The 25,778-nt window shown below is 44.2% G+C and overlaps 1 protein-coding gene across 1 annotated transcript in view; it reads right to left on the reverse strand.

The window, feature by feature from the left end:
• Positions 1-25,778, reverse strand: part of LOC144824966 (roundabout homolog 2-like) — a 1,188,518-nt gene that overhangs the window by 308,744 nt on the left and 853,996 nt on the right. The window contains exon 9 of the mRNA XM_078683904.1: positions 24,743-24,864. Coding sequence (XP_078540030.1) covers positions 24,743-24,864 — 122 coding nt within the window. The remainder of the gene's footprint in view (positions 1-24,742; positions 24,865-25,778) is intronic.

Raw genomic sequence — 25,778 nt, forward strand, 5'->3', positions numbered from 1 at the left:
GCACCATGGCGCCTCTTTTGTTCTGCCGCTGCGTCACAAAAGTCACGCAACAATGGAGCAAAAGAGCCGCAAGGGGCTTCAAAATCAGCCCCTACAGACTCAAGTCCAGTCCTTCCTTTAGACACATGGCTATAAGAAGAAATAGTGGTGGTGGTCGGTGGATTTATAGTTTGATTATTCACTGATCTGCAAGCACGAAGGACTTTGTCTGTCACTTCGCGTGCTGCGGACTGCTGCCTGCCAGGCCAAGGTAAACCTTTTTAGTAGTCTGTTTAGTGAGTTACATAGGAACTTTCAAAGTCAACGGTCCGCAAATCAAGCAATACTAATAACGTAGTATACCACATGAGATCGGTCAATATATCCCGTGGAATAGTTGTCTATTTGCTATTTCGCCAAAATATTTTGTATTGTTATTTTGAAATGTTTGATTTGGTTGACAAATATCATCCATGTTTTCTGGTCTTTCTTTCTTTCATGTTGTACATCAGCTCCCCCCAGGGGCAAGAGGACACAGGAGGAGGAGGAGGGTGCTGTTCAGGATGCAGGCCAGGATCGGGCTGGCGAGGGCTCCTTTGCTGGTCCCAGTAAGTTTTAATTTTAATATAGAGTACCTATTTTTTCCTAGCGTTCCTCATTCGATTTTTTCTAAATCGTCTTTGATCTTCTTGTAGACAGGATCTAAATTCTTATCCTGCCTCGACTATGACTCCCTGTGGTATTACTAGATTATTCTTATTAGTCTGTCTGTGTAGCTAACTAAGATTGCACATTTGGCAATTCCATTGGACTCCCATTCTAGTCAGCAATAGCTCTATGCACTGAGTGCAGTCCTCTGGGATTGTCCATAATGTCTTTTCAAGTCTTCGAAATGTTTATGCTTTGACAATTGCCAACAATAAAAAGGTGAATGACCACCAAGAAAGAATAAGATACTACTTTACTTTTGGTTTGGATACTAGGACAATCCATTCTACTACTGTTGCAGGGACACATCTGCACAAACAGAACTATGGACACGAAATAATGCAATAAATTATTACATTGTATTTAGTTTTTTTCACATTTCTTTATTCCTCCTAGACCAAATATTATATAGTAGTGAGTGGTGTATTCTAACATTCTTAAATGTACTTTGTAGGTGGAACATCTGGTGGCGGGGCCAGCGCGGAGGTGGTGGTGTTGGACGAGGACTCTGGGGAGGAGGCGGTGCAAGTGCCGGACATTCCTGTGAGGGTTCACACGGTGGTGGCGGGAAGAGGTAAGCTATATATTCCTTACTTATTGAGATTGAATACTGCATAGTGTGCTTTCTGCACGGGTGTATTATAAATCAACCAGGTAGTAGCCTCCTCTAAATGTACTTCGACTTAGCTGTGAAGTTTTTGGCGAGAAGAATCCCAATAAGATCTGAGATGAACTTGATGGATGGGATGAATGAAAAGCGAAAGAAGGGTGTAAGTAAGTGTGGAAGGACGAGAAATTTAATGATGGCTGGCAAAGAAGAATGATATGTGTTTGCTTGGTCCCCGAGGTGGCTGGGAAGGAAAGAAAATGGTATGGTGCATGGCTGGGTGAATGATGAAGCAAGGATGGGTGGAAGGAGAACAGCCTGGGTGGGTGAAACAGAAACTGTATGTGTGCATATACTTTGAATGGATGGATGCCTGGATCATGGTATTATCTGACTCTTAGATAGCATATGTGTATCTAGAGAGAGTAGACGGCCACTGGATGAACTAAGTGTTACCTTGAAGAGCATGTAACACCGCACCCGCACGTCCGTTCCAGTGTAGAAAAGGCAAGGAAAAGAAGTTGTAATTTTGTCCAAATACTACCATGAATAGTAGCAGTAGTTTGTATTGCAACTGCAAGCACAGCATATATCCGGTTCTTACGGTGGACACTCCCTACCTCTCTTAATAACTTTAGTTTAGTAGTAGTACTTCATTCATGTGTGGGTGTATCACTGTTCACTCAATAATAAGCAAAGCACCTAAAGTCATCCCATATGTCATCAAATACATCCCATGTGAAGTGATATATAATCAAATTATTTAGCTTCTTCATTTTCCTTTTCTAGTACTCATTTGCACTGTAAGGTGAAAGCTAAATTAATTAAGCAGTAGCCCTTGTAACAGAGTATTCTCAGTGCCACCCGTAATAGAAAAGGAAGAGCTTCACCACCTGCATGTACTGGACCGGTACAGTAACGCAAGTCTGTCTCACTCATCATGGTGTGCGTCTGTTTTTCTCGGGTGCAAGTTCACTGCGCTGGCATTATGCCGGCTTGCATAAGATAACGTACCAATTTTCCTAAACAAGAGAGAAGAAGAAGAATAAGACTGGTGGACTGTCATAGTCGACTGTAATGGAAGTCCATAGTGCTCGTAGAATTAGTTCCTTAAACTCCCACTAATGTTAGAGCAAGGATGAAGAAGTGGGAGGTTAGATAGATACTGTCCTCAATAGTTATGTACTGTGCTTTCAATTTGCTACTTGTACTGTGACACAACTTTGTGCTCAATCACTTTGTGTTATTAATCTTAAGGAGCATTGGTTACAGACTATGTCTTTCTTTCTTCATATAGTTGCTCCTTCCAAATCAACTAGACCATCACGTAGGGAGCAGGCTCAAATGGCATGGCAACGGAGGCTGGATGCCACTGTCGCCGAATATCGGCGGCTGGTGGCCCTGGAGGAGGAGGACACGCAGTCAACCGGTACGACAACAACAACATCTACTGGGACAGCTGCATCCTCCTCCGTGCCCCCACGGGCTGCCAGCCAGCGCAGTGCTCCAGCGGTACGGAGCCGGGCTACCAAAGCCAACCGCCACCGCCGAGCAGTAAAGACACCAGCTGCCCCCCACAGGAGTTGCAAGGCACGCCAGCGCCGCTTGTCCCTAAGAGTGTCCTACCTGGAGCAGGAGGTCCATACCTACAAGAACTTGGTGGAGGGCCTCCGCTCCGACCATGCCACCCTCCGCAAGGAGTATGATGCCCTGGCCGCTAAAGTCAACAGCACCCTCCCGTAGTGTAGCGTCCCTTGCCCCTTTTTTAGAGACTTTTGGGGGGTGGGAATTGGGAGTTGGGTTGTGGGACTTTTGAAGGACAATCGTTGGGGTTAGGGAGGGTCTTGCGGGAGATTATTTTGTTAGGGCTACTAAAATATACTTTTTGAAACTTTATCTGACCATACCTGTTTTTTACTGCTTTTGAGTCAGGTGGGTGGGGGTTTAACAGTAATTTTGTTTTCCTGAGGAGTCCTAGGACTTTAGTAGTACTACCGTCAATCTCTTGTCTATTCCTAATACTCCATTATACTACCTCCCACCAAACGCTTATCTTACCTGTAATTTGTGTTTGAAAGTAGGGCTAGTCCCAGGGCTGGCTCCACAGGAAATGGCGATTAAGGTTGGCAATCCTGGGCGGATGAAATGTCCTCATTGCGGTGGTACTAGTGGTGTGACACAGTGGCAGTTGCATGCATATGGAAAAAAAGAAAATGAAACCTGGTTTGTCCTTACTATAGCATTACAACGGTACGATAGAGAATATAGGAGGTGACAGTTCACTAGAACAGTGCCACACAGAGCCTAACAAATGGTAAAGTAGAAAGTATAACTAGTACTTGTGTTGAATTTCTTTGACATTGGCTACTACTACAAGAAATAGTACTGAAGCTAGCTGAGTAAGTCTAGAATATATCCTCGGATTCCTTCACCAGCCTGTTGCTATGACCTTATCCCCCCCAGCAAGTGTGTGGAATTATTGATGTCATTTAGTCACACATCAAGCAAAACCGCACAGCCCGGGTGGAGACGGTTAGGGTTTGGAAAATGGATGGGAATGGGGGTTTCTTTTTGGGTAGGTTTTGTTGAGAGAAAAAAAAAAGCACAGCATTGACAAACAAGAATTGAAGATAAAGAAATCTTTGGGTACAAAGCTAACTATAAATCTTTTAAGTGACATAAATGAAGTGCATGCCCTACTGCATGCATTGTTACTGAAAAGTAAGTAGTACTAGAATGCGACAGTACAGGGCTGCAGCGTTTTCACTTGCCTATCTCTGCACTCAGAGAAACACTTTCTGCATTAAATGAGGTTTAAAAATTAGCCGAAGTAAAACCTATAGAATGGCTGTAGGGATCAATTTAGAAGCAGAGAGAGATCCAAGAAATGCAGTCACACTCAGAGAAGAAAACAATGGATACTGTATCTGTATGTTGTTGTAGTTCTCCTGTTGAATTTGGTAAGTAAGTTGCATGCAGCAAACAATTCCTCTTATTAGCGGCACTCCTCCATTCCAGCTGACGCTGCGTCCAGCAATGTTGGTGACCAGAAGACACCCTGTCCACTGCCTGCCTGGCGGATGCTGAATTGCGGCTCGCTAATGTGAAGCCTGACTCCATCCTTTTTTCCCCATTGCACAGACTGAAACCCGGCCTAACGAGCCCTAAGTTAAGAATAGTGGCAAAGGCTTTCTTTAACTATGCCAAATCCCCCCTTTCCCACCATACTACTGCTTTTGAATCTGGTGGGTGGTGGTTTAACAGTAAGTTTGTTTCCCTGAAACTTAAGTCTGTGTCATTTTCTTCCTTTAAGTGTAAATGGCTAAATCTTTTGAACACTAAGTGCCTCTCACAGAGTAAGTGATCCCCCCTTTCCCACCATGGATTTTCTTCAAGTCGCTTGCAACAAAAATTACACATTCCCACGAGTGCTCTAAAACCCCAGAACTCAGTTGCAAAAACCAAGAACACCCCGAAACACATGCAATCCTGCTGCTAGGGCTAACCCTAACAAACCCTAAGTTACAAAAAGTACCAAAACCTTTTCATCATGGATGTTGTTAAAAGCAGTTTTATCCGGTATTAGACCTTCCCAGCAATGGCCCCAGAGCCGTCAACCCAGGCGAAAACAAGTAGAAGACCCCCAAACAGCCAAAAAGTAAAAGTACAAAAATGTGGACTTAGTCACTTTTCTGAAAATTTGCCAAATCACTCCGTGCGCGCTCTGCAGCTAGGCCCTAACTCCCCTCTGCCTCCATGGATTTCCTTCAAACCTCTTGCTATCTAAACTATCCATACCCAGTAGTGCTCCCATGCCCCGAAACCCACCCACAAACACCAGGAAGCCCCCCAAACAGACCCCTGAAAACGCTACATTGAGCAAAAAGTCAGAAAAGGCAAAACCTTTTTTCCTCATGAATGTTGTTTAAACCAGTTTTATCCGGTATTAGACCTTCCCAGCAATGGCCCCAGAGCCGTCAACCCAGGCGAAAACAAGTAGAAGACACCCAAACAGCCAAAAAGCAAAAGTACAAAAATGTGGACTTTGTCACTTTTGTGAAAATTTCCAAAATCACTCAGCGCGCGCTTGGCAGCTAGGCCCTAACTCCCCTCTGCCTCCATGGATTTCCTTCAAACCTCTTGCCATCTAAACTATCCATACCCAGTAGTGCTCCCAGACCCCGAAACCCACCCACAAACACCAGGAAGCCCCCCAAACAGACCCCTGAAAACGCTACATTGAGCAAAAAGTCAGAAAAGGCAAAACCTTTTTTCCTCATGGATGTTTAAACCAGTTTTGTCCGGTATTAGACCTTCCCAGCAATGGCCCCAGAGCCGTCAACCCAGGCGAAAACAAGTAGAAGACACCCAAACAGCCAAAAAGCAAAAGTACAAAAATGTGGACTTTGTCACTTTTGTGAAAATTTCCAAAATCACTCAGCGCGCGCTCTGCAGCTAGGCCCTAACTCCCCTCTGCCTCCATGGATTTCCTTCAAACCTCTTGCCATCTAAACTATCCATACCCAGTAGTGCTCCCAGACCCCGAAACCCACCCACAAACACCAGGAAGCCCCCCAAACAGGCCCCTGAAAACGCTACATTGAGCGAAAAGTCAGAAAAGGCAAAACCTTTTTTCCTCATGGATGTTGTTTCAACCAGTTTTATCCGGTATTAGACCTTCCCAGCAATGGCCCCAGAGCCGTCAACCCAGGCGAAAACAAGTAGAAGACCCCCAAACAGCCAAAAAGCAGGAGTACAGGTGATTAAAGTTTTAATTATATTAACTTGTGCAAAACAAAGAAAGACAGAAACACAGGAATAAAAGTCAATAAGTACGAAAAAGAAAATGTCTGAATTCATTGGCTCAGTTTCAGGCCTCGGTGTCAGGGAAGAAGAGTTCATCCTCATACTCTGCGAAATCATCAGGCAGGAGTAGGTCAGTGTCACCTAACACAGAAGAAATTCCCTCATCTAAGTTGCTGTCCTCCTCGTCTTCTTCCAACGTGCGATCTGGTACTTTGAAATCTGGTGGTATGAGGTGCTCATTCATCTTGATCATTGTCAATATCTCCACATTTTTGGGCGAGAGGCGGGTCCGTTTGCAAGTTACAATGCCACCAGCAGCACTGAAAACACGTTCAGAAGACACGCTTGCGAGTGGGCAAGACAAGTAATGTATAGCCAGGCGGGAGATCTCTGGCCACAATTCTTTTTTCCCATGCCAATACGCCAATGGGTCAGCATTAACATAGACCTCTGTTGAGTCATTCAGATAGTCCTGCACCATCGACTCAAAGTTCTCCACGTTTCCTCCATTTTGCTGAATTTTCGCTCGGACCTTTTCAGAACCATAACCAATCTCAGCTAGCCAATCCTCTTCATCACCCGATATTTCTGTTGTGTCTGGTGCAGATGATGCGGTTGCCGGTGTCTTTAACGGCAGAGAGGTCACTTCTGCCACAGCCACAGGTGCAGAAGTGGAGTCTTCTGACTGGGGATGGCCTGCTGATGCTGATGTACTGCCTTTTCCTTCAATTTGCTTCCGTTCTCTTTCAAACCTGATGGCTGACCAGGCTACCCAACGTTTGTACTTTGTAGCATCTTCATCACTAAAAGGAAATAATGCAGAGCCTGCCAGCGCCTTTTTGTAGCGTGGATGCAGAATAGTAGCACAAATGTAATGCTGTTCTGAGTGGATCTTTTGAAGACGTTCATCGCCACGTAGACGCTCTAATAATTTCTCTGCCAAAAGAAAAGCTTGTTGCTTTTCTTCATCGTTTTGAAACTTTGAAGACACCGCCTTCAGTTTGTGCTCCAGCATGCGCAACAATGGGATAGCTTTTCCCAAATTACAGTCCTCCCTGCTGACTGCACGCGTGAGGAACTCAAAAGGACGAAGCATGTCTGTCAGGCTTTTAACTAGCTCCCATTGTGCCGCATTTAACCTCAGGTCCTCCTTCACAGCTGTACCCATTGTTAAGAAATACTGATCGAGTACCGTAAACTGCTCATACAGACGCTCAAGCATGTAGAACGTTGAGTTCCAACGTGTTGGCACCTCCTGGATGAGTGCTTTCACTGGCATTCGACGTTCATGTAGCAGGCTCCTCAGATGCTTCCGGGCCGTAAAAGAATGGCTGAAATGGTTGCACATTTTTCGGCAGGTAACCACTAACTGGCATGCTGGACTTTCTTTCTCCAAGAATTTTTTAACAACCAGGTTTATACAGTGCGCCAAACACGGCACTCTGAAATAGTCACCCAGTTCCATGGCCTTAACTACATTGGCGCCATTATCCATGGAAACATAACCAATGCCGCGTTTTTTGGGAGACAGCCAGTGAAAGACCTTTGTGTTGAACTCATTCAAAATGTTTTCTGTTGTATGACGTTTCTCCAAGCCAAACATGGCTAGTGTTGCATGTGTCCGAGCAGCTTTAAAAACTTGGTCCAGGTCAGCACCTGCGTTTAGCTTTGCTTTAACCCCTGAAAAAGAGACCCAGTGTGCATTGATGCACATGTAATCAGTGCCTGCGCCACTGGTCCACATGTCTGTTGTGAGATGTATAGTGTGAACAGCACTCTTCTGCAAAGCTGCCCCAATCACCTCCAGCACATCCTCATGTAGTGCTGGAACCGCAACTCGGGCAAAATAGTACCGGCTAGGAACCTTCCATTTAGGGCAGAGCGCTGCCACTAATTCGAGAAAACCAACCCCTTCTACAAAAGAAAAAGGTAGAAGATCCAGCGCTAGCATTTTAGCCAGCTTAGTGTTATACAAACGCACCATTGGGTGGTTGCGGTCATATGGCGTGTCTGAAAACAACATTGTTTTAATGTTGCCCTGGACCATTTTACGGGATAATGATAATGACTTCTTCGACCCAGTTACGCTCGCTGATGAACTTTTTCGCATTGGTGTCTCACTCTGTCCCACACTCTTAGTGTGGCTCCCAGGGGTACTGGGTGTAAGTGAAGTGTGTGACACTTCTTCCTCCTCGTCATCATCAGATGGAACATCAACGTTTTCTCGACTTGCAATTCGGGCTTCCTTGATCTGCTTTAGGTGCTCCAACCATTGGACAGTGTGCTGTCTCTTAAGATGACCTCTCTGGCCTCCAGTCCCATAGTTGGTACCAAGCTTACCATGACTAACTGCAAGCTTACAAATGCTACAAATGGCTATGTTTTCCCTTTTTGTGGAAACACTAAAGAAGTCCCAAACTGCGGACTTGAAATGTCTGTGGGGGCCGGAGGAGGCGATACTGGTGGTGGCCGTGCTGCTAATGCCAGATGAAGTGGAGGATGTGTATTGCTGAACTTTACTATGTTGTGCACTTTCACCACCACTAATTGAGGTCGAGGTGGATGGAGGTCCCTTCTGGCGAGTAAGAAATATGGAAGCGGCACGTTGTGGTGTACTAGTTAACATCAATGATTCTGGTGTTCCCATTGCCTCCTCGTCGACTTCATCATCACGCTCAGCAGCTTGTCGGGCTAGGGTCAAAATGTCTGTTTGCTGCATGCCCGCTGGGGCTTCAGTGACGTTAGTGGTGATGAATGCGTCGTCGTCGTGAGAGTCTTCAGCAGCAGGAGTATACGCCACTTCTTGTTGAGCGTCATCACACTCCATAACTTTGAGAGTTTCGACGACCTTCCTTTTACGCTTTGCTACCTTTGTCAGATCATGGTGTGCCTCCTCAACCTCACTCTCAGACGGCAGTGGTGCTGGTTACCAAGTAAGATCCATATCATCAGAAGGAGGTGGGCGTGAAGAAGATGTAGACACCAACACCCTTGATCTTTTCCTTGCTCGGGATGTGGACGACAATGAATGATCATCAGGAGGAGTGGCTTCCTCGAATGATACCTCGGCTTGAGTGTCGATTTCCAGATGTGCCCCTACTTCTGGAGGAACAACTATTGTGGCCACTTGTTGTGCCCCTCCATGCACCTCAGCTTGCTCCTCTCCTTGCGCCGCCTCCTCTCCTTCCACATGTACTTGGGCTTGTACTACTTGCACATGTGATTGTTGTTGCGGCTGTGGTTGTTCAACACTCGTCAGATGAGTTACAACAACCTGTGTTGATTCTTGAGGGACATTGCTGCTACTTTCTTGCGATGAGCCAACATCACTGGTCGATGGTGATTGAACAACTATACTGGCTGCCTGTGCAGCACTCAAGGGCTTGGACCTAAGTTGGCGTGGTGGTGGTGGCACTGAGCCCAATGGAGTGGAGGTGCTGCTCCCAGCTTGGTCCCCAGCAGACCCCGCTGCTGCAGCAGGCGTACTTTTTTTACCCCCAAAAAATGTGGCGGTCGTCATCACACCAGTCTCCTTGGCAAGTGGCGCCACTTGCTTCTTCTGCTCCTTACTGGCAACTTTCTTGCTAGAGGAGCTACGGGCAACTTTTTTTGGGGCCATCTTCTTCAGATGTCACTCTGAACAGCAGGCCGCAGTTGCACAAGTTGCAGAGTTGTCTGTGGCCACACGTGACGTTGTGCTGCACACACCGCAGCAGGACTTCTTCCTGGCACGGGTGGTTCTCTTGTGCACCTACAAGCAATGGAAGACAGAGGAACATCAGTTATACACCCCAAAAAGTCGAAAGAACACACAAAAATTAGCACAATCCCAGCCCATCCATGGCCTCAATGGTGTTTAAATTCAAGAAGACAACCCACAGAAAGACTAGGCCCATGCACCACTCACTACCCCTGGCCAAAAGGCCCCACCAGCAGCCCCAAAAAAACGACAAAAAACACAAAATTCAGCACAATCCCAGCCCATCCATGGCCTCAATGGTGTTTAAATCCAAGAAGACACCCCACAGAAAGACTAGGCCCATGCACCACTCACTACCCCTGGGCATAATGGATGAAAGCTAGGCAAAATAAGTGCAGGCCTCAGACACTGCCTCTCTTCAAAATGGCCACTTGCACCCCAAGCACATGTTGCCTGTACCAGCACTCAAGATGGCCACCACCACCACCCACATGGCCAGTCCAAATCAACAGTAGCACCCCAAAAAAAATGAAAAACACACAAAAATCACCACAATCCAATGCCATCCAGGATGTTTACATTAAAGAGAGTGAGACCACCACACAGGCAGACTCAGTCCATGCACCACCCACTACCCCTGGGCAAAAGGCCCCACCAGCAGCCCCCAAAAAACGACAAAAAACACAAAATTCAGCACAATCCCAGCCCATCCATGGCCTCAATGGTGTTTAAATCCAAGAAGACACCCCACAGAAAGACTAGGCCCATGCACCACTCACTACCCCTGGGCATAATGGATGAAAGCTAGGCAAAATAAGTGCAGGCCTCAGACACTGCCTCTCTTCAAAATGGCCCCTTGCACCCCAAGCACATGTTGCCTGTATCAGCACTCAAGATGGCCACCACCACCACCCACATGGCCAGTCCAAATCAACAGTAGCACCCCAAAACAAACGAAAAACACACAAAAATCACCACAATCCAATGCCATCCAGGATGTTTACATTAAAGAGAGTGAGACCACCACACAGGCAGACTCAGTCCATGCACCAACCACTACCCCTGGGCAAAAGGCCCCACCAGCAGCCCCAAAGAAACGACAAAAAACACAAAATTCAGCACAATCCCAGCCCATCCATGGCCTCAATGGTGTTTAAATCCAAGAAGACACCCCACAGAAAGACTAGGCCCATGCACCACTCACTACCCCTGGGCATAATGGATGAAAGCTAGGCAAAATAAGTGCAGGCCTCAGACACTGCCTCTCTTCAAAATGGCCCCTTGTACCCCAAGCACATGTTGCCTGTACCAGCACTCAAGATGGCCACCACCACCACCCACATGGCCAGTCCAAATCAACAGTAGCAACCCTAAAAAAACGAAAAACACACAAAAATCACCACAATCCAATGCCATCCAGGATGTTTACATTAAAGACAGTGAGACCACCACACAGCCAGACTCAGTCCATGCACCACTCACTACCCCTGGGCAAAAGGCCCCACCAGCAGCCCCAAAAAAACGACAAAAAACACAAAATTCAGCACAATCCCAGCCCATCCATGGCCTCAATGGTGTTTAAATCCAAGAAGACACCCCACAGAAAGACTAGGCCCATGCACCACTCACTACCCCTGGGCATAATGGATGAAAGCTAGGCAAAATAAGTGCAGGCCTCAGACACTGCCTCTCTTCAAAATGGCCCCTTGCACCCCAAGCACATGTTGCCTGTACCAGCACTCAAGATGGCCACCACCACCACCCACATGGCCAGTCCAAATCAACAGTAGCACCCCCAAAAAAACGAAAAACACACAAAAATCACCACAATCCAATGCCATCCAGGATGTTTACATTAAAGAGAGTGAGACCCCACAGGCAGACTCAGTCCATGCACCACTCACTACCCCTGGGCAAAAGGCCCCAACAGCAGCCCCAAAAAACGACAAAAAACACAAAATTCAGCACAATCCCAGCCCATCCATGGCCTCAATGGTGTTTAAATCCAAGAAGACACCCCACAGAAAGACTAGGCCCATGCACCACTCCCTACCCTTGGCCAAAAGGCCCCACCAGCAGCCCCAAAAAAACGACAAAAAACACAAAATTCAGGACAATCCCAGCCCATCCATGGCCTCAATGGTGTTTAAATCCAAGAAGATACCCCACAGAAAGACTAGGCCCATGCACCACTCACTACCCCTGGGCATAATGGATGAAAGCTAGGCAAAATAAGTGCAGGCCTCAGACACTGCCTCTCTTCAAAATGGCCCCTTGCACCCCAAGCACATGTTGCCTGTACCAGCACTCAAGATGGCCACCACCACCACCCACATGGCCAGTCCAAATCAACAGTAGCATCCCCAAAAAAACGAAAAACACACAAAAATCACCACAATCCAATGCCATCCAGGATGTTTACATTAATGAGAGTGAGACCCCACAATCAGACTCAGTCCATGCACCACTCACTACCCCTGGGCAAAAGGCCCCAACAGCAGCCCCAAAAAATCGACAAAAAACACAAAATTAAGCACAATCCCAGCCCATCCATGGCCTCAATGATGTTTAAATTCAACAAAACAGTTGTATAATGCATGCACCCATAACCAACCCTGGTCCTACTGGATACTGTGGCTACCCACAATATATTTTATTTAATGTTCTGAAAAAGTTCCAAAATTGTAGTTGCAGCAACTGTAATGCCCCAACAAACTTACTTGTGAAAGTTGATTTCTAATCCAAAAGTGATCCAAAGAAAGTCAAAAAGGCCTCAAATCCAAATATCCAGAAGCACCCACAAAAAGTAATCCTTCCAGGTCAAGGTCCAAATGAAAGTGACCAGCACATGAAGAAAGCACTGGGAGGAGCCTGCTGGACAGGAACAGGAAGTTGGAGACTGTGGGGCACTTCCTTCCTCTCCCCCCCCCAAAAATGGACTTCTTGCAACAAAAAAGTGCAGGCAAATGTCAACCTGAGGAGTGATTTTGATAAAAATCATCATTTTCTGAAGGTTTATGCTGTTTGCTGGTGGATTTCTTGTGCAGAATTGCAAAATCTCTATTTCGCGAGTGCGAGATTGTTCCTGCCCGCCGCACCTACGTGTTCGCAATTGCGAACTCTCGCGATGCGTGCTGTGCAAGGTAAGGTGGCAAGCCGCGATGACGTATTCGCGGGCGCCAACTCCCGCGGGATCCCGCAGCAAGATCCAATATGGCGCAGCACTCGCAAAATATCGAGAAAAACAACTCGGCAAACGCTGAATGACAGAAAGTGAACGCCGTGCGCCACGCCGCGCGCCGCAATATTGTATCACCAAGCAAAAAAATCCGCCGCGTGCGAATCGACGGATTTTCGGCAAATTCGCTAGAATTCGCGGATTGCGAATTTACCGAAAATCCGCAAATTCCGCGAGCAGAACGGATTTTATGCCCATGCTTAATCCACATCTTTCTTTGTGTTGAAATTGGAATGTAGTGTCTCTTTGAGTTTTTCATAGGTCTCTGCGTCCTTCTTGAAATGTTCTGATTAGGCGTTGAATTCATGCCCCACCAGCTGAAGTAGCAGTAGCAGACGTTTTTCGTCTCTTTGCTCACCGGCTGTTGCAAGAAATTCATCCAGTGATTCCAGCCAATGGGTTCCATTGGGGACCCAAACTCTGGGTGCCGGTCTGTATCACTGGGGGTGGCACTTCAATGCAGGGGTTAGCTTTCTGTGTTTCTTTTCCCACCAACATGATGGTGAAATGTGCTAGTATGATATTGCCACAGGACTGCTCACCTTACTTTTGTGATTATTTGTTGGCCCTCTTCGGTAGAGATCTTGCGTATTGTTGTTTTTCTTCTGATTTTAGAAAAGATTACTCAAAGGTGACCGCTGTATTCTTTCTGGCAGCTTCACATTTTCCAAGTAGAGTTGTTCCAGCTTTGATGCCACCCAGCTATGTGTATTCCTTTCAAAGTGCTTTCAACAAGGAACTGAAGAGGGAAAAATGTGCCAGATCACCCTCCAATCATCATATATTCAAACACCAAAGATCTGGCACTGCCAGGCACCGTCATACATTTTTATGTATAGGATTGGTATAGGGGGATATTCTTATCGTCACCCAAACTCAGATGCTCATTTACACAGTCTGACCTAATCCTCTGTGCCCACTTGATTAATATTTTTTAAAACAAGAACGGGAAGGAAAGTAGTCAGTCAAGTCACTCAACATACAACAATACCCACTCTAATTAAGTGTATGTGTACCATAAAGAAAAAATGTGTGGAGAAATGAGAAAGTATCTCACGTGCACACCACCAGAGGAGCTACTGGCAGGTTCTCACCAGCTTGCCCACGTTCTTGTCATCATCGATAACTTTCTCATATAGAAAAAAGTGTGTGTCCGGTGAAAAAAAGGTGTAGAGACAAAAAATAAAATAAAGACCCTGTGAAAAACTAGACAAGAGAAGTCTCTTATAAAATTGAGCTAAAATCACACATATACTTGTAACTTTTTAATCCGAAATGTGAGTTTTAGGTGTGTGTTAATGTTGAGTGACTTGACTGACTACATTCCTTTCCGTTCTTGTTTTAAAAATATTAATCAAGTGGGCACAAAGGATTAGGTCAGTCTGTGTAAATGAGATTCTGAGTTTGGGTGAAGATAAGAATATCCCCCTATACCAATCCTATATATAAAAATGTATGAGGGTGCCTGGCAGTGCCAGATGTTTGGTGTTTGAATATTCCTTTCAAAAGCCAACCTGGCTTGGTGTCTGCCCTTAGTGTGGCTGTCTCAGTAGGCTTCAGTGAGTTAGGCTTGGATTGCCTGATTCAAATTTGGACGCCTCATTGATTTTAGTTGATTTGTCTCAGGGCGCCTGACTTCAAGTTGGCCACCGCATAGACTTCAATGGACTTTCCCAAAACTTGCCTGACTTCAAAATGGCCACCAATTGGCAGCGGCTTGCATGGCTTGTAGCTCAGCGAATTTCTGTTTTTCTTTAATGCTGCATGCTAGCTGCAGGTAATTTGTGTAATTTCTCAGCACTGGTATTTTCATAGGTTACTTGCCTCCTTTATCTGCAGGTGTGATATTCGATCCCACCCCCGGCGCCAGCCCACCCCCGTCGCCAGCTGTCCTGTTCTGGATTTGTTTCTCTTCACAACACTGGCTAGCATAACACTCTGCATAAAAGACAGCACCTGGCATAAGGCTATTAACTCATATTCATTAATTTCTCAGCTTTTATACATGAATTACTGAAGTGGAGCTACTCTCCACACGTCCTCTTCTCTCTGCTTCCCTCAAAGTAGTGAGTTCCTGGCTTCTCACTTCTGTCTGGACAAGCTAGACCGCTGACCTACTTATATAAAATGTCCTTTGCTGAAGGACATGACACCTCTAAGAGTGGGAGTTGTTGCACTTGTTATTCTCTCTCCTCACTGCCACACCCTGCCTGCTGAGGGAGCTTAGGCACATTACAGATTGAACTGCATAGGTCCCAGACCTCCAGTTACCTAACAACTGAACTGCCAAGGGTCCGACAAGGCACAGATGCAACCTGCACCACAGGGATTGGCATAAACAGTTCCCTTAATCAGCTAAGCCAGAGGACCACTCAGAAAGTCTTTAACGGCCACATGATGTGACTTTGTTCTCTTTTGGTAGGCTATCTGAATGAGGAGCTGAAGAGGGGTGAATGCACAACAAAAGCCATCACCATGGCCATGAGACTGCAGGCTGATTGGAAGGGGCTTTCCTGTGAGTGGGAGAGAGGTGGAGAAGTCACATTTTAAAATGGTTGCAGTGCATCAGTTCAATGCTTTCATTCGCCGGTAGGTCAGTACCTGCAGTTCTTTGATTTGAAAAGGGCAGTATCACCACTTCTCAGCTGTTGCGCATTACTTATAATGTAAATGAACAGGCACTTCTCAGTAGCATATAATCAACAAAATAAACCGGGGGTCTAAAGGCCAATATTATGGCGAGCTACCCTTAACTTCACAATAGTAAGTTAGTACCTAAGTTACAAGGCAAGCCCAAGAAAAAGAACTCATACAGGGAAGAGAACGCTAAAGGGATACGTGGTAAGATCCAAGCTCTTAGATCTGGATTGCCATCAACTTAATCTTGTGATCAGTATTATCATTTGGTCATCCAGCTATAGAGATGGTAAGTCCCTTGATCATCGAGACATATTACCATTCAACCATTCATGGGCTGGATCATGCCCACAGTCACTTTAGGACGTCAATGAACAACTGAATAGTTGATTGCCAGAGAAATAATAGTGCAGTGCAAACACAAAAGATATGTGGTGAGTTAAAATAGAGTGATGTGTCCAAAAATAATGCACATTTAATTGAGGTATAGGCACATCCCCTAATTCAAAACAGAACGGTGCAAACGGCAGTTTAAACAAATGACTGCCAAAAAAGGGCCAACATGTTTCAGCCAAACGGGAAAATAATCCTTCGGCTTTCGTCAGGGCCTCTGCTCTCAAAACATTGCTACTGCATACAGACGTGTTAATTCCAAAATTATATGAACGTGAAAACAATTAATTAAAGGTTGAAATAAATACAACCTGTAGTGTACTAATCCTCCGTATCAGTGAATGCAGATGGCATCTGCAATAAATTAAAAAAGAACAAAGTTAACAATATACACCGTACACGTACTCTTCCTATGTATGGTTCATAAAATAAAATAATACTGTAATAAATGCTTAGATGTTCTCACCCAGCTTGACCGGGGACTGGACCTCACCTCACCTGGACCGTGCTCAGGTTATTGAGGCCCCGCTCTGTGAAGAGAGAAGGCAGACAAAGGGGAGACATATAGAGCTACTACTAAGCAGTCCCTCTATTTACTCAATACTATTTATCCCTTCGTCTAAAGCTCATCCTTTTCACCTTGGGGTAGGTAAATTAAGGGTAACTGACTGGTGCTCTGTATAAATCTTCCAAAATTGTTATAAATCTCATTCGTCAAACACAACAATCACCTATCTGCATTGGATGAAAACTAGTATCATAATCACATTGTATAAATACTAGTTTGTTATTAGATATAAGCCTAATATCCAGGTCTGCTCTTATAGCCCCCCAGAAAGCTTACAATCTAGGTAACCAAGAAATCTAAATATAGTGCTGCTAAGCGCCTGGCCCTCCTACGTGACCGTTCTTGCCTCAAGACTGACCTGAGCCTTGGGGGAGGCAAAGGACGGCGTCCAAGACTCGTTTAAAAAGAGAGCTTAAGGGTCTATTTTGTCCACCACACCCCCTCTAAAGCACAGCCTTGTTTTATTAAGTGTCCACTGTAAATACCTGCACATCTTTGGTTGTGGGTAATCTGGCCAAAAGTGGAATCAAAGCACCTTGTTCAACATACGAAACCAATGATTACACTCAGGACTCCTGCCTTGTTCTATGAAGTCCGCCGTGAAAGACGCAGAAGTGTTTTGCTACAAAATGATGTCACCACTTTGACGTTTGTAGTTCCAACACACGAAATGTAATGGTAACTGACCCGAGACACTAAATGCCCTTTGAAAAAATACTAAATGACTGCAACCTTAAGGATGTAATCTTACATATGGCGAAACCTCAGGAAATAACAGAAAAACAATGTAGACAATCAATGTAAAATTGGTACCGATAAACTACAAAATGACGTCATCACGTTGACGTTTGTAGTTCGTTTACTGAAAAAACTTTATTTCGCAAACAGAGCATACTGTGCCTCACAATCTCTCTTCGGACCTATAGAGGACCCAATACGCAGGAACTGAGGCCCCTGACTATAATACTAGTAAGCCTTAAAAGTTGTAGACAGTATATGTGGTCACGTTTGTATAATGAGCAATAACCCAGTACACAGTCAATCGTTCTCCAAACAGGTAGTTCTAGCGTAAAGACCCCGTATTAGTGTCACTACTTGTTACCAAACTAAACTATTTTGCAAGATACATCAACAGTTTGAAAAACATATAGTCACATCGCACTATTGATATTAGTGGATGATGTCATGCAGCTATACCTGCACAAATCTTATAGAAACCTACTTTTCAATAGTCATGGTGGTCTAAACATAATATCTCCTCCTATCTTGATGTAAAATAGTGGTATCAGCTTACAGGTGTCTAACATAGTTTCATAAGTAGCAAAAGCTGCCTAAAGTCTTGGGATAGCCTCATTGTGGCAATAGTAGTACTAAGGGACTTAAGACTCACGCTTATGTAATGGGGACCTTCTAGAGTTAACACAGTATCCCCTAATATCCCAATGTAAGTAAGATACTATACCTCCGGTCTATCAAGTGTCTCTCACAGGGTGTCTACCTCATCGCTGTGTAAAAAATTACCCCTGAGTAACAAACAGATAAAGGTGGACCTCAGACTTATAGGTTAGACCAGGATATATCATCATTAAGCCCCAATGTATTAGTACGGAGCTTAAATATTAATTTCTGCTCTTTAACGAACAGGTATCTTGAAACGTTACTGATGTATGATGGTATCAGGGGGTTTTCCAGTACAGTCTACTGGAATTCTTCTTCTCCGTGATGGTTGTCTGCAAAGTGTTGGGTGAGACTTGTCAGTGTCTTTCTACATCGAAATGAACTCTTGTGTTCGAGCATGCGAATACGCACTTTGCGTGTCGTCATTCCGACATATCTCGTTGAACACGGACAAGTTAGGAGGTAAATCAAATTCTCACTATTGCAGTTTGTAAAGTGAACTTGTTCCCAAGGGCGATCAGTACCTATGTCCACCGTAGTGGGGTGTCTGGTCTGGGGACAAACCGAGCAGCTTCCGCACGGATGGTGTCCCACCACAGGTGGAAAGTTACACAAGGTCCCTACCACTCTTTTTGGTGCTTCCTTAGGGCGTGTGTGTACCAGCCGATCACGTATGATGCTGGACCTCTTAAATGCAAAAAGGGGTGAAGCAATCTTGTCACTGCTGTGATTCAAGATACGCCAGTGGCGGCAAACTATCTTCTGGATGTTGTTGGTTCTCGTGCTAAACGTGCTCACAAATGTCAATCGATCTATGGGGTTTTTGATACTGGGGGCTCAAGGAGGGCTTCCCGGTTATTGTTTTTAGCTCGCTTTAGCGAGCGCTTAATCAATAAATGTGGATAGTGTCTCTCTATCAATTGCTTGGTCAAACCTTAGCATGATTCTTGAAAGACGTAGTAGTGGAGCAGTTTCTCCGCAAGCGGAGAAACTGCCCATAAGGCAGGTTGTCTCGGAGAGCCTAGGGTGTTGGCTATCATACTGTAGTTAAGAATTTCTCGCCATAGGCTTGTGATAGAGTTCGCTCTGCAAACCTTCGGGCGTGGCATAGATGGAAAGGTCAAGAAATGCCAATCTCTCTTTGTTAGTCTCTACAGTAAATTTCAAATATTGGTTCTTAGTGTTAATCCATTGATGAAATTCCAAGATCGATTCATGGTTCCCTCGCCAAGTGTGTATTCGCATGCTCGAACACAAGAGTTCATTTTGATGTAGAAAGACACTGACGAGTCTCACCAAACACTTTGCAGACAACCATCACGGAGAAGAAGAATTCCAGTGGACTGTACTGGAAAAACCCCTGATACCATCACACATCAGTAATGTTTCAAGATACCTGTTCGTTAAAGAGCAGAAATGGATATTTAAGCTCCGTGCTAATACATTGGGGCTTAATGATGATATACCCTGGTCTAACCTATAAGCCCGAGGTCCACCTTTATCTATTTGTTATTCAGGGGTAATTTTTTACACAGAGATGAGGTAGACACCCTGTGAGAGACACTTGATAGACCGGAGGTATAGTATCTTACTAACATTGGGATATTAGGAGATAATGTGTTAACTCTAGAAGGTCCCCATTGCATAAGCGCGAGTCTTAAGTCACTTAGGACTACTATTGCCACAATGAGGCTATCCCGAGACTTTAGGCAGCTTTTGCTACTTATGAAACTATGTTAGACACCTGTAGGCTGATACCACTATTTTACATCAAGATAGGAGGAGATATTATGTTTATACCTAAGATTTGCGCAGGTATAGCTGCATGACATCATCCACTAATATATAGTACGATGTAACTATATTTTTTCAAACTGGTGATGTATCTTGCAAAAATAGTTTAGTTTGGTAACAAGTAGTGACACTAATACGGGGTCTTTACGCTAGAACTACCTTTTTGGAGAACGATTGACTGTGTACTGGGTTATTGCTCATATTACAAACGTGACCACGTATACTGTCTACAACTTTTAAGGCTTACTTGTATAATAGTCAAGGGCCTCAGTTCCTGCCTATTGGGTCCTCTATAGTTCCGAAGAGAGAATGTGAGGCACAGTATGCTCTGTTTTTGCAAAATAAAGTTTTTTCAGTAAGCGAACTACAAACGTCAACGTGATGACGTCATTTTGTAGTTTATCGGTACCAATTTTACATTGATTGTCTACATTGTTTTTCTGTTATTCCCTGAGGTTTCGCCACATGTAAGATTACATCCTTAAGGTTGCAGTCATTTAGGATCTTTTCAAAGGGCATTTAGAGTCTCGGGTCAGTTACCATTACATTTCGTGTGTTGGAAACACAAACGTCAAAGTGGTGACATCATTTTTTAGTCCAACACTTCCGCGCCTTTCGCGGCGGACTTTATCGAACAAGGCAGGAGTCCTGAGTGTAATCATTGGTTTCGTATGTTGAACAAGGTGCTTGAATTACACTTTTGTCCAGATTACCCACAACCAAAGATGTGCAGGTATTTACAGTCGACACTTAATACAACAAGGCTGTGCTTTAGAGGGGGTGTGGTGGACAAAATACTCCCTTAAGCTCTCTTTTTAAACGAGTCTTGGACGCCGTCCTTTGCCTCCCCCAAGACTCAGGTCAGCCTTGAGGCAACAACGGTCTGGTAGGAGGGCCAGGCGCTTAGCAGCACTATATTTAGATTTCTTGGTTACCTGAATTGTAAGCTTTCTGGGGGGCTATAAGAGCAGACCTGGATATTAGGCTTATATCTAATAAAACTAGTATTTATACAATGTGATTATTATACTAGTTTTCATACAATGCAGATAGGTGATTGTTGTATTTGACGAATGAGATTTATAACAATTTTGGAAGATTTATACAAAGCTCTCATGTTACATCCTACCAGGGCTCTTGTTTTTTCAGCACACAATTACAGAATATGTGTTTATTTAATTTTACTTAGTATCCTATGTTATGCTGTGTTGTGGTACTTGTTGTGTTGGATGAGGCACCAGTCAGTTACCCTTAATTTACCCCAAAGTGAAGAAGATGAGCTTTGGACTAAGGATAAATAGTATTGAGTAAATAGAGGGACTACTTAGTAGTAGCGCTATATGTCTCCCCTTTGTCTGCCTTCTCTCTTCACAGAGCGGGCCTCGATAACCTGAGCACCGTCCAGGTGAGGTGAGGTCCAGTACCCGGTCAAGCTGGGTGAGAACATCTAAGCATTTATTACAGTATTATTTTATTTTATGAACCATACATAGGAAGAGTACGTGTACGGTGTATATTGTTAACTTTGTTCTATTTAAATTTATTGCATATGCCATCTGCATTCACTGATACAGAGGATTAGTACACTACAGGTTGTATTTATTTCAACCTTTAATTGATTGTTTTCACGTTCATATAATTTTGGAATAAACACGTCTGTATGCAGTAGCAATGTTTTGAGAGCAGAGACCCTGACGAAAGCCGAGGGATTATTTGCCCGTTTGGCTGAAACATGTTGGCCCTTTTTTGGCAGTCATTTGTTTAAACTGCCGTTTGAACTGTTCTGTTTTTAATTAGGGGATGTGCCTATACCTCAATTAAATATGCATTATTTTTGACACATCACTCTATTTTAACTCACCACATATCTTTTGTGTTTGCAATGCACTTTATTATTTCTCTGGCAATCAACTATTCAGTTGTTCATTGTAGTCTTAAAGTGACTGTGGGCATGATCCAGCCCATGAATGGTTGAATGGTAATATGTCTCGATTGTCAAGGGACTTACCATCTCTGCAGCTGTATGACCAAATGATAATACTTATCACGAGGTTAAGTTGATGGCAATCCAGATCTAAGAGCTTGGATCTTACCACGTATCACTTTAGCGTTCTCTTCCCTGTATGAGTTCTCTTTCTTGGGCTTGCCTGGTAACTTGGGTACTAACTTACAATTGTGAAGTTTAGGGTAGCTCGCCATAATATTGGCCTTTAGACCCCCGGTTTGTTTTGTTGATTATATGTATTGTTTGGGGATGTGAACCAGGGCTGGTCTCTAAAATTTCCCTATGACCCTTCCTCTCCCTGTATTGTTGTAGTACTTCTCAGTAGCAAACAGGAACTCTGAGGTAGTGAGTTTCTACCTGCTCTTGTGTTTAGATGTATGCTGATTTGTGTTTCCCCACTTTCTAAGCATATCCTCAGAAGATAAATCTACATACAATGAATTTAAATCAAACTTGTTTATTTACGCATTCAATAGTTTTCTAGAAAATTGGTCATGGATACTGCACTCATAGGCTTCAGTTTGCCACTTTATTTGAGAAGTAGATGTCTCGAACTTTCTATAGTGCACTTGAATTGATCAGAACATGTTTCCCAGAGTCCGAATTCTGATGAGAGCGTGTCCCTCACTGTACCTAATATATTTTTGTCTTCGGTGAAAGGACAATTATATCACTCTGTTCAATACATTTAAATCGGCCTGAAGCAAGTCTCCTATTTTTCCCACTAGATGGTCAGTGATTGGAACATGTAACGTTGTGATTAATACATTTTCATTTGCAAAAACAAGCCCCTAACTTTCCTATACATTTCCAGTTAATGGGATATATACATGACTCCACTCAGTATTTTCGATTTCTTCAAAAGTCTTTCATTAGGTATCGTCAACTAGGCACAGCATGGGCTGGCAGTTGCAAGACATTTTGTAGTCTTACCAAGAACATACAAGGGCTTGGAGCTTGCCTTTGCTCACCACTGGGTAGCTGTCCTGTCACTCTCATTTGCCTGCTCCTTATTCATGTCCGAGCTTATCAATCTTGTGTTTATCCCTTTCGTGGAGCATTGCCTCTTTACCACCTGTTTAACTTTGCTGCCTTCCGTGCTTCCAATGATAGCTTTTCAAGTCTGACTTTTTACTGGGTTAAATAAGACAACAAGTCCCAGAATTCTAAGAATAAAATAGAACTGGCCTACCAAGTCATTCTTGGACCTGGGAAACTTGGCAGCCAAGACAGTGCTTCTTTTTTTTAGCCATCACCCTCATGTACTTCTCTTACCTGCACTTCTAGTTGCACTCTGTCGCATTTGTACTTCTCCCCATCCCAATCCATTTTGTGCTCATATTTGTGTGCTTATCCCGTGCTTTCTCACCCATGTGCTTGTACCCGGACCGCTCCACATTGCTCTCCCCCAAATTGCTTCTCCTCCCCTCCTAGACCTCTGTGCTGCTTTCCCCACCGATGATATGCCCTCCTCTCTCACCTGTTGCTTCTTTTCCCCACCCTCAACTTTCCCTATTCCCTACTTGCCCATTTACTTCTTCCCGTCCACTCCATGTTGCTCTCTCGCCCTTTATTTCGCTCCCCCCAAATGCCCTCTATGTTGTTTCCACCACCTGGGGTTGCTTCTGCCCTGTGTTGATTATGTCCTCATTACTTGTCCCACTAATTTAAAACAAAATATGTTTTCTTTTTAGTTACCAACCCAACTCAGATGGGTAACTAAAAAGAAAACGAATTGCCCATGTAATTTTGTAGGCACATTCATGTGTGGTGTGTGCACCTACAAAATGATGTGTCTGCTGCATTGGGTCTTTCATTTTATTTTTAAGCCAGAATGTTGTATAGCATAACTAAAAAATACTAGGAAATTCAATAGGTCATATAGGTTAGAGCTATTGGCTTTTCAATGTTTGTAGGGGATGGAACTCTTAGGGGTGATACATCTCACTAAAAGTTAGAGCGCTCAGCTGATGACATGGGGAGACGGGAGGACGGAGGGGCCAGAAGGGGAACAAGGGAGAGCACAACAGAGTCTTCACCTTGAGTGACCTTAGTTGGGGATTAAACTGTGCTCACTATGGGAGAGACAGTTCTCACTTTAAGGAAGGAGTCTTCAGTTTGGATGAGTGTGTTGGGGAAATGAAAAGCTGTACGCTATGGATGAGATATTTTTAGAATTAGCCATTTAAGTATAGTTCAGGGAGGAGAGAGTGGTCTGAAACAACTTGGAAGGGTTCCAGTAAGAGAGGTGTGATTGAGAAGCTCAGCAACATGGAGAAGGAGGAGCAGGTAATATTGACACAGCCTTTCATTTAAAAGAGAGATTTGAATTGGCCATCAAAGTGGGCGAAAGCATCATCCAAAGCTTGTATCATAATCTTGCCATTATTGAGGGTGAAGATCAATAGCTTTCCTTCAATGAGCACTGCTGGAGAAGTCATTAGGTTATTTCTGTAGGGATACATCTTTGTATTAGCTTTGGTCAGATTGTTCAAGAAGATTATCTACCTGGCTATTATGTAATGAGTGAATATAAGATCAATTTTCAGGCAATTGTTTTCTAATTACCTTATGTTTAAAGGTTTTAGCAGCAGTTCTGGACAGGTTAGGCGGGAAACATATTTTTTTGTAAGTTAGGACCACTTTTGCTGTCTCTCTTATGGAAAGAGGGCCTGTAGGAGAGTAACATTAACCCTTGTGTAACTAAATTAGCCATGTTTAAACGGAGAGGCCCTTTAATAGCCTTTTCTATCTCTTGGCCTGAAAGATACATTACTGCAAAAGAAACACAGAAGGTCTTGTTCTTAGTACATGACCCAAGGTTACATTCCAGATGCCTCAGTAATACACTGCAAGCCACAGCCACTATGATCATATTTGAAGGCTCCTAATCTATTGATTATACTTACAGTCCAAGTGACCTGGATGGCTGAAGAATTGAGAAGGACAAGAGTACGAAGTTGCGCCATGACTTCACCAAGCTCGCTTTGCACTTGTCGAAGGTCGACACCCTGCCTGGTGGGGCTGATATCTGGAAAATATCCAGAAAACAGAGGATATTATTTTCCAGAGGACACAACAGAAAGAATGTTATAACAATCATTGCAGCACTTTGAGATGATATTCAGAGACCCCTCTAAAGTGAAAATTACGCTGACGCTTGTGGTTATCATGCTCAGAGGAACATCATTGAGTCATCAGATGAAGATTTTAGGAATGGTTTCCATTATGCTTCCATATGCAGCTCATAAAAAGTGGCAAACCTTACAGAAAAAAATCAAGATGCAAAAAGGAACATGAAAAAATATTCCTCTTTGCACATAATCCATAGAATAGTACCTCTTACGCCCCCCCTCCCCATCATGCCTCTGTATCTTCCTCTTTTTTAACCCGTTGCGTGCTCATGACGAGCTCAGCTCGTCATGATGCACGGTTGAGCTGCACTCATGACGAGCTGAGCTCGTCATGACCATTGGAACTTTCACACGCGGGGATTATTTCCCCGCTGTGCTGAACGTTCCAAAACGGGTGTGGTCGTGACGAGCTCAGCTCGTCATGAGTTCAGCTCCACTGTGCCTCATGACGAGCTGAGCTCGTCACAAGCACGGCGGCACCGCGCGCGGCCCCCCACGCCCCCCGCACAGCAGGTGAAAACGCCCCACAGCGAAGGGGTTAAAAACATTTAACACCTTTTGGGAACATTTCAAACACACACATGTATCATAAATTCCCATAATTATTACTTAGCCCTTTCCTCATCCACCCCATCTCAATAGTTCACTCCCCTACAGCCCTATATTAACACACATTGCTATTCCATGCCATCATCTCGAATACCTCTTCTGGTTTCTTGTTGCATACACACCACACAGTTTGTAGGAACTTGTCAGTGTTATGAGATATGTTTAAATTATATTTGGGCAATATATTTGGAACAAAATTCTC

Source organism: Lissotriton helveticus, chromosome 3_1 (genome assembly GCF_964261635.1).
Source record: "Lissotriton helveticus chromosome 3_1, aLisHel1.1, whole genome shotgun sequence".
Lineage (NCBI taxonomy): Eukaryota > Metazoa > Chordata > Amphibia > Caudata > Salamandridae > Lissotriton > Lissotriton helveticus.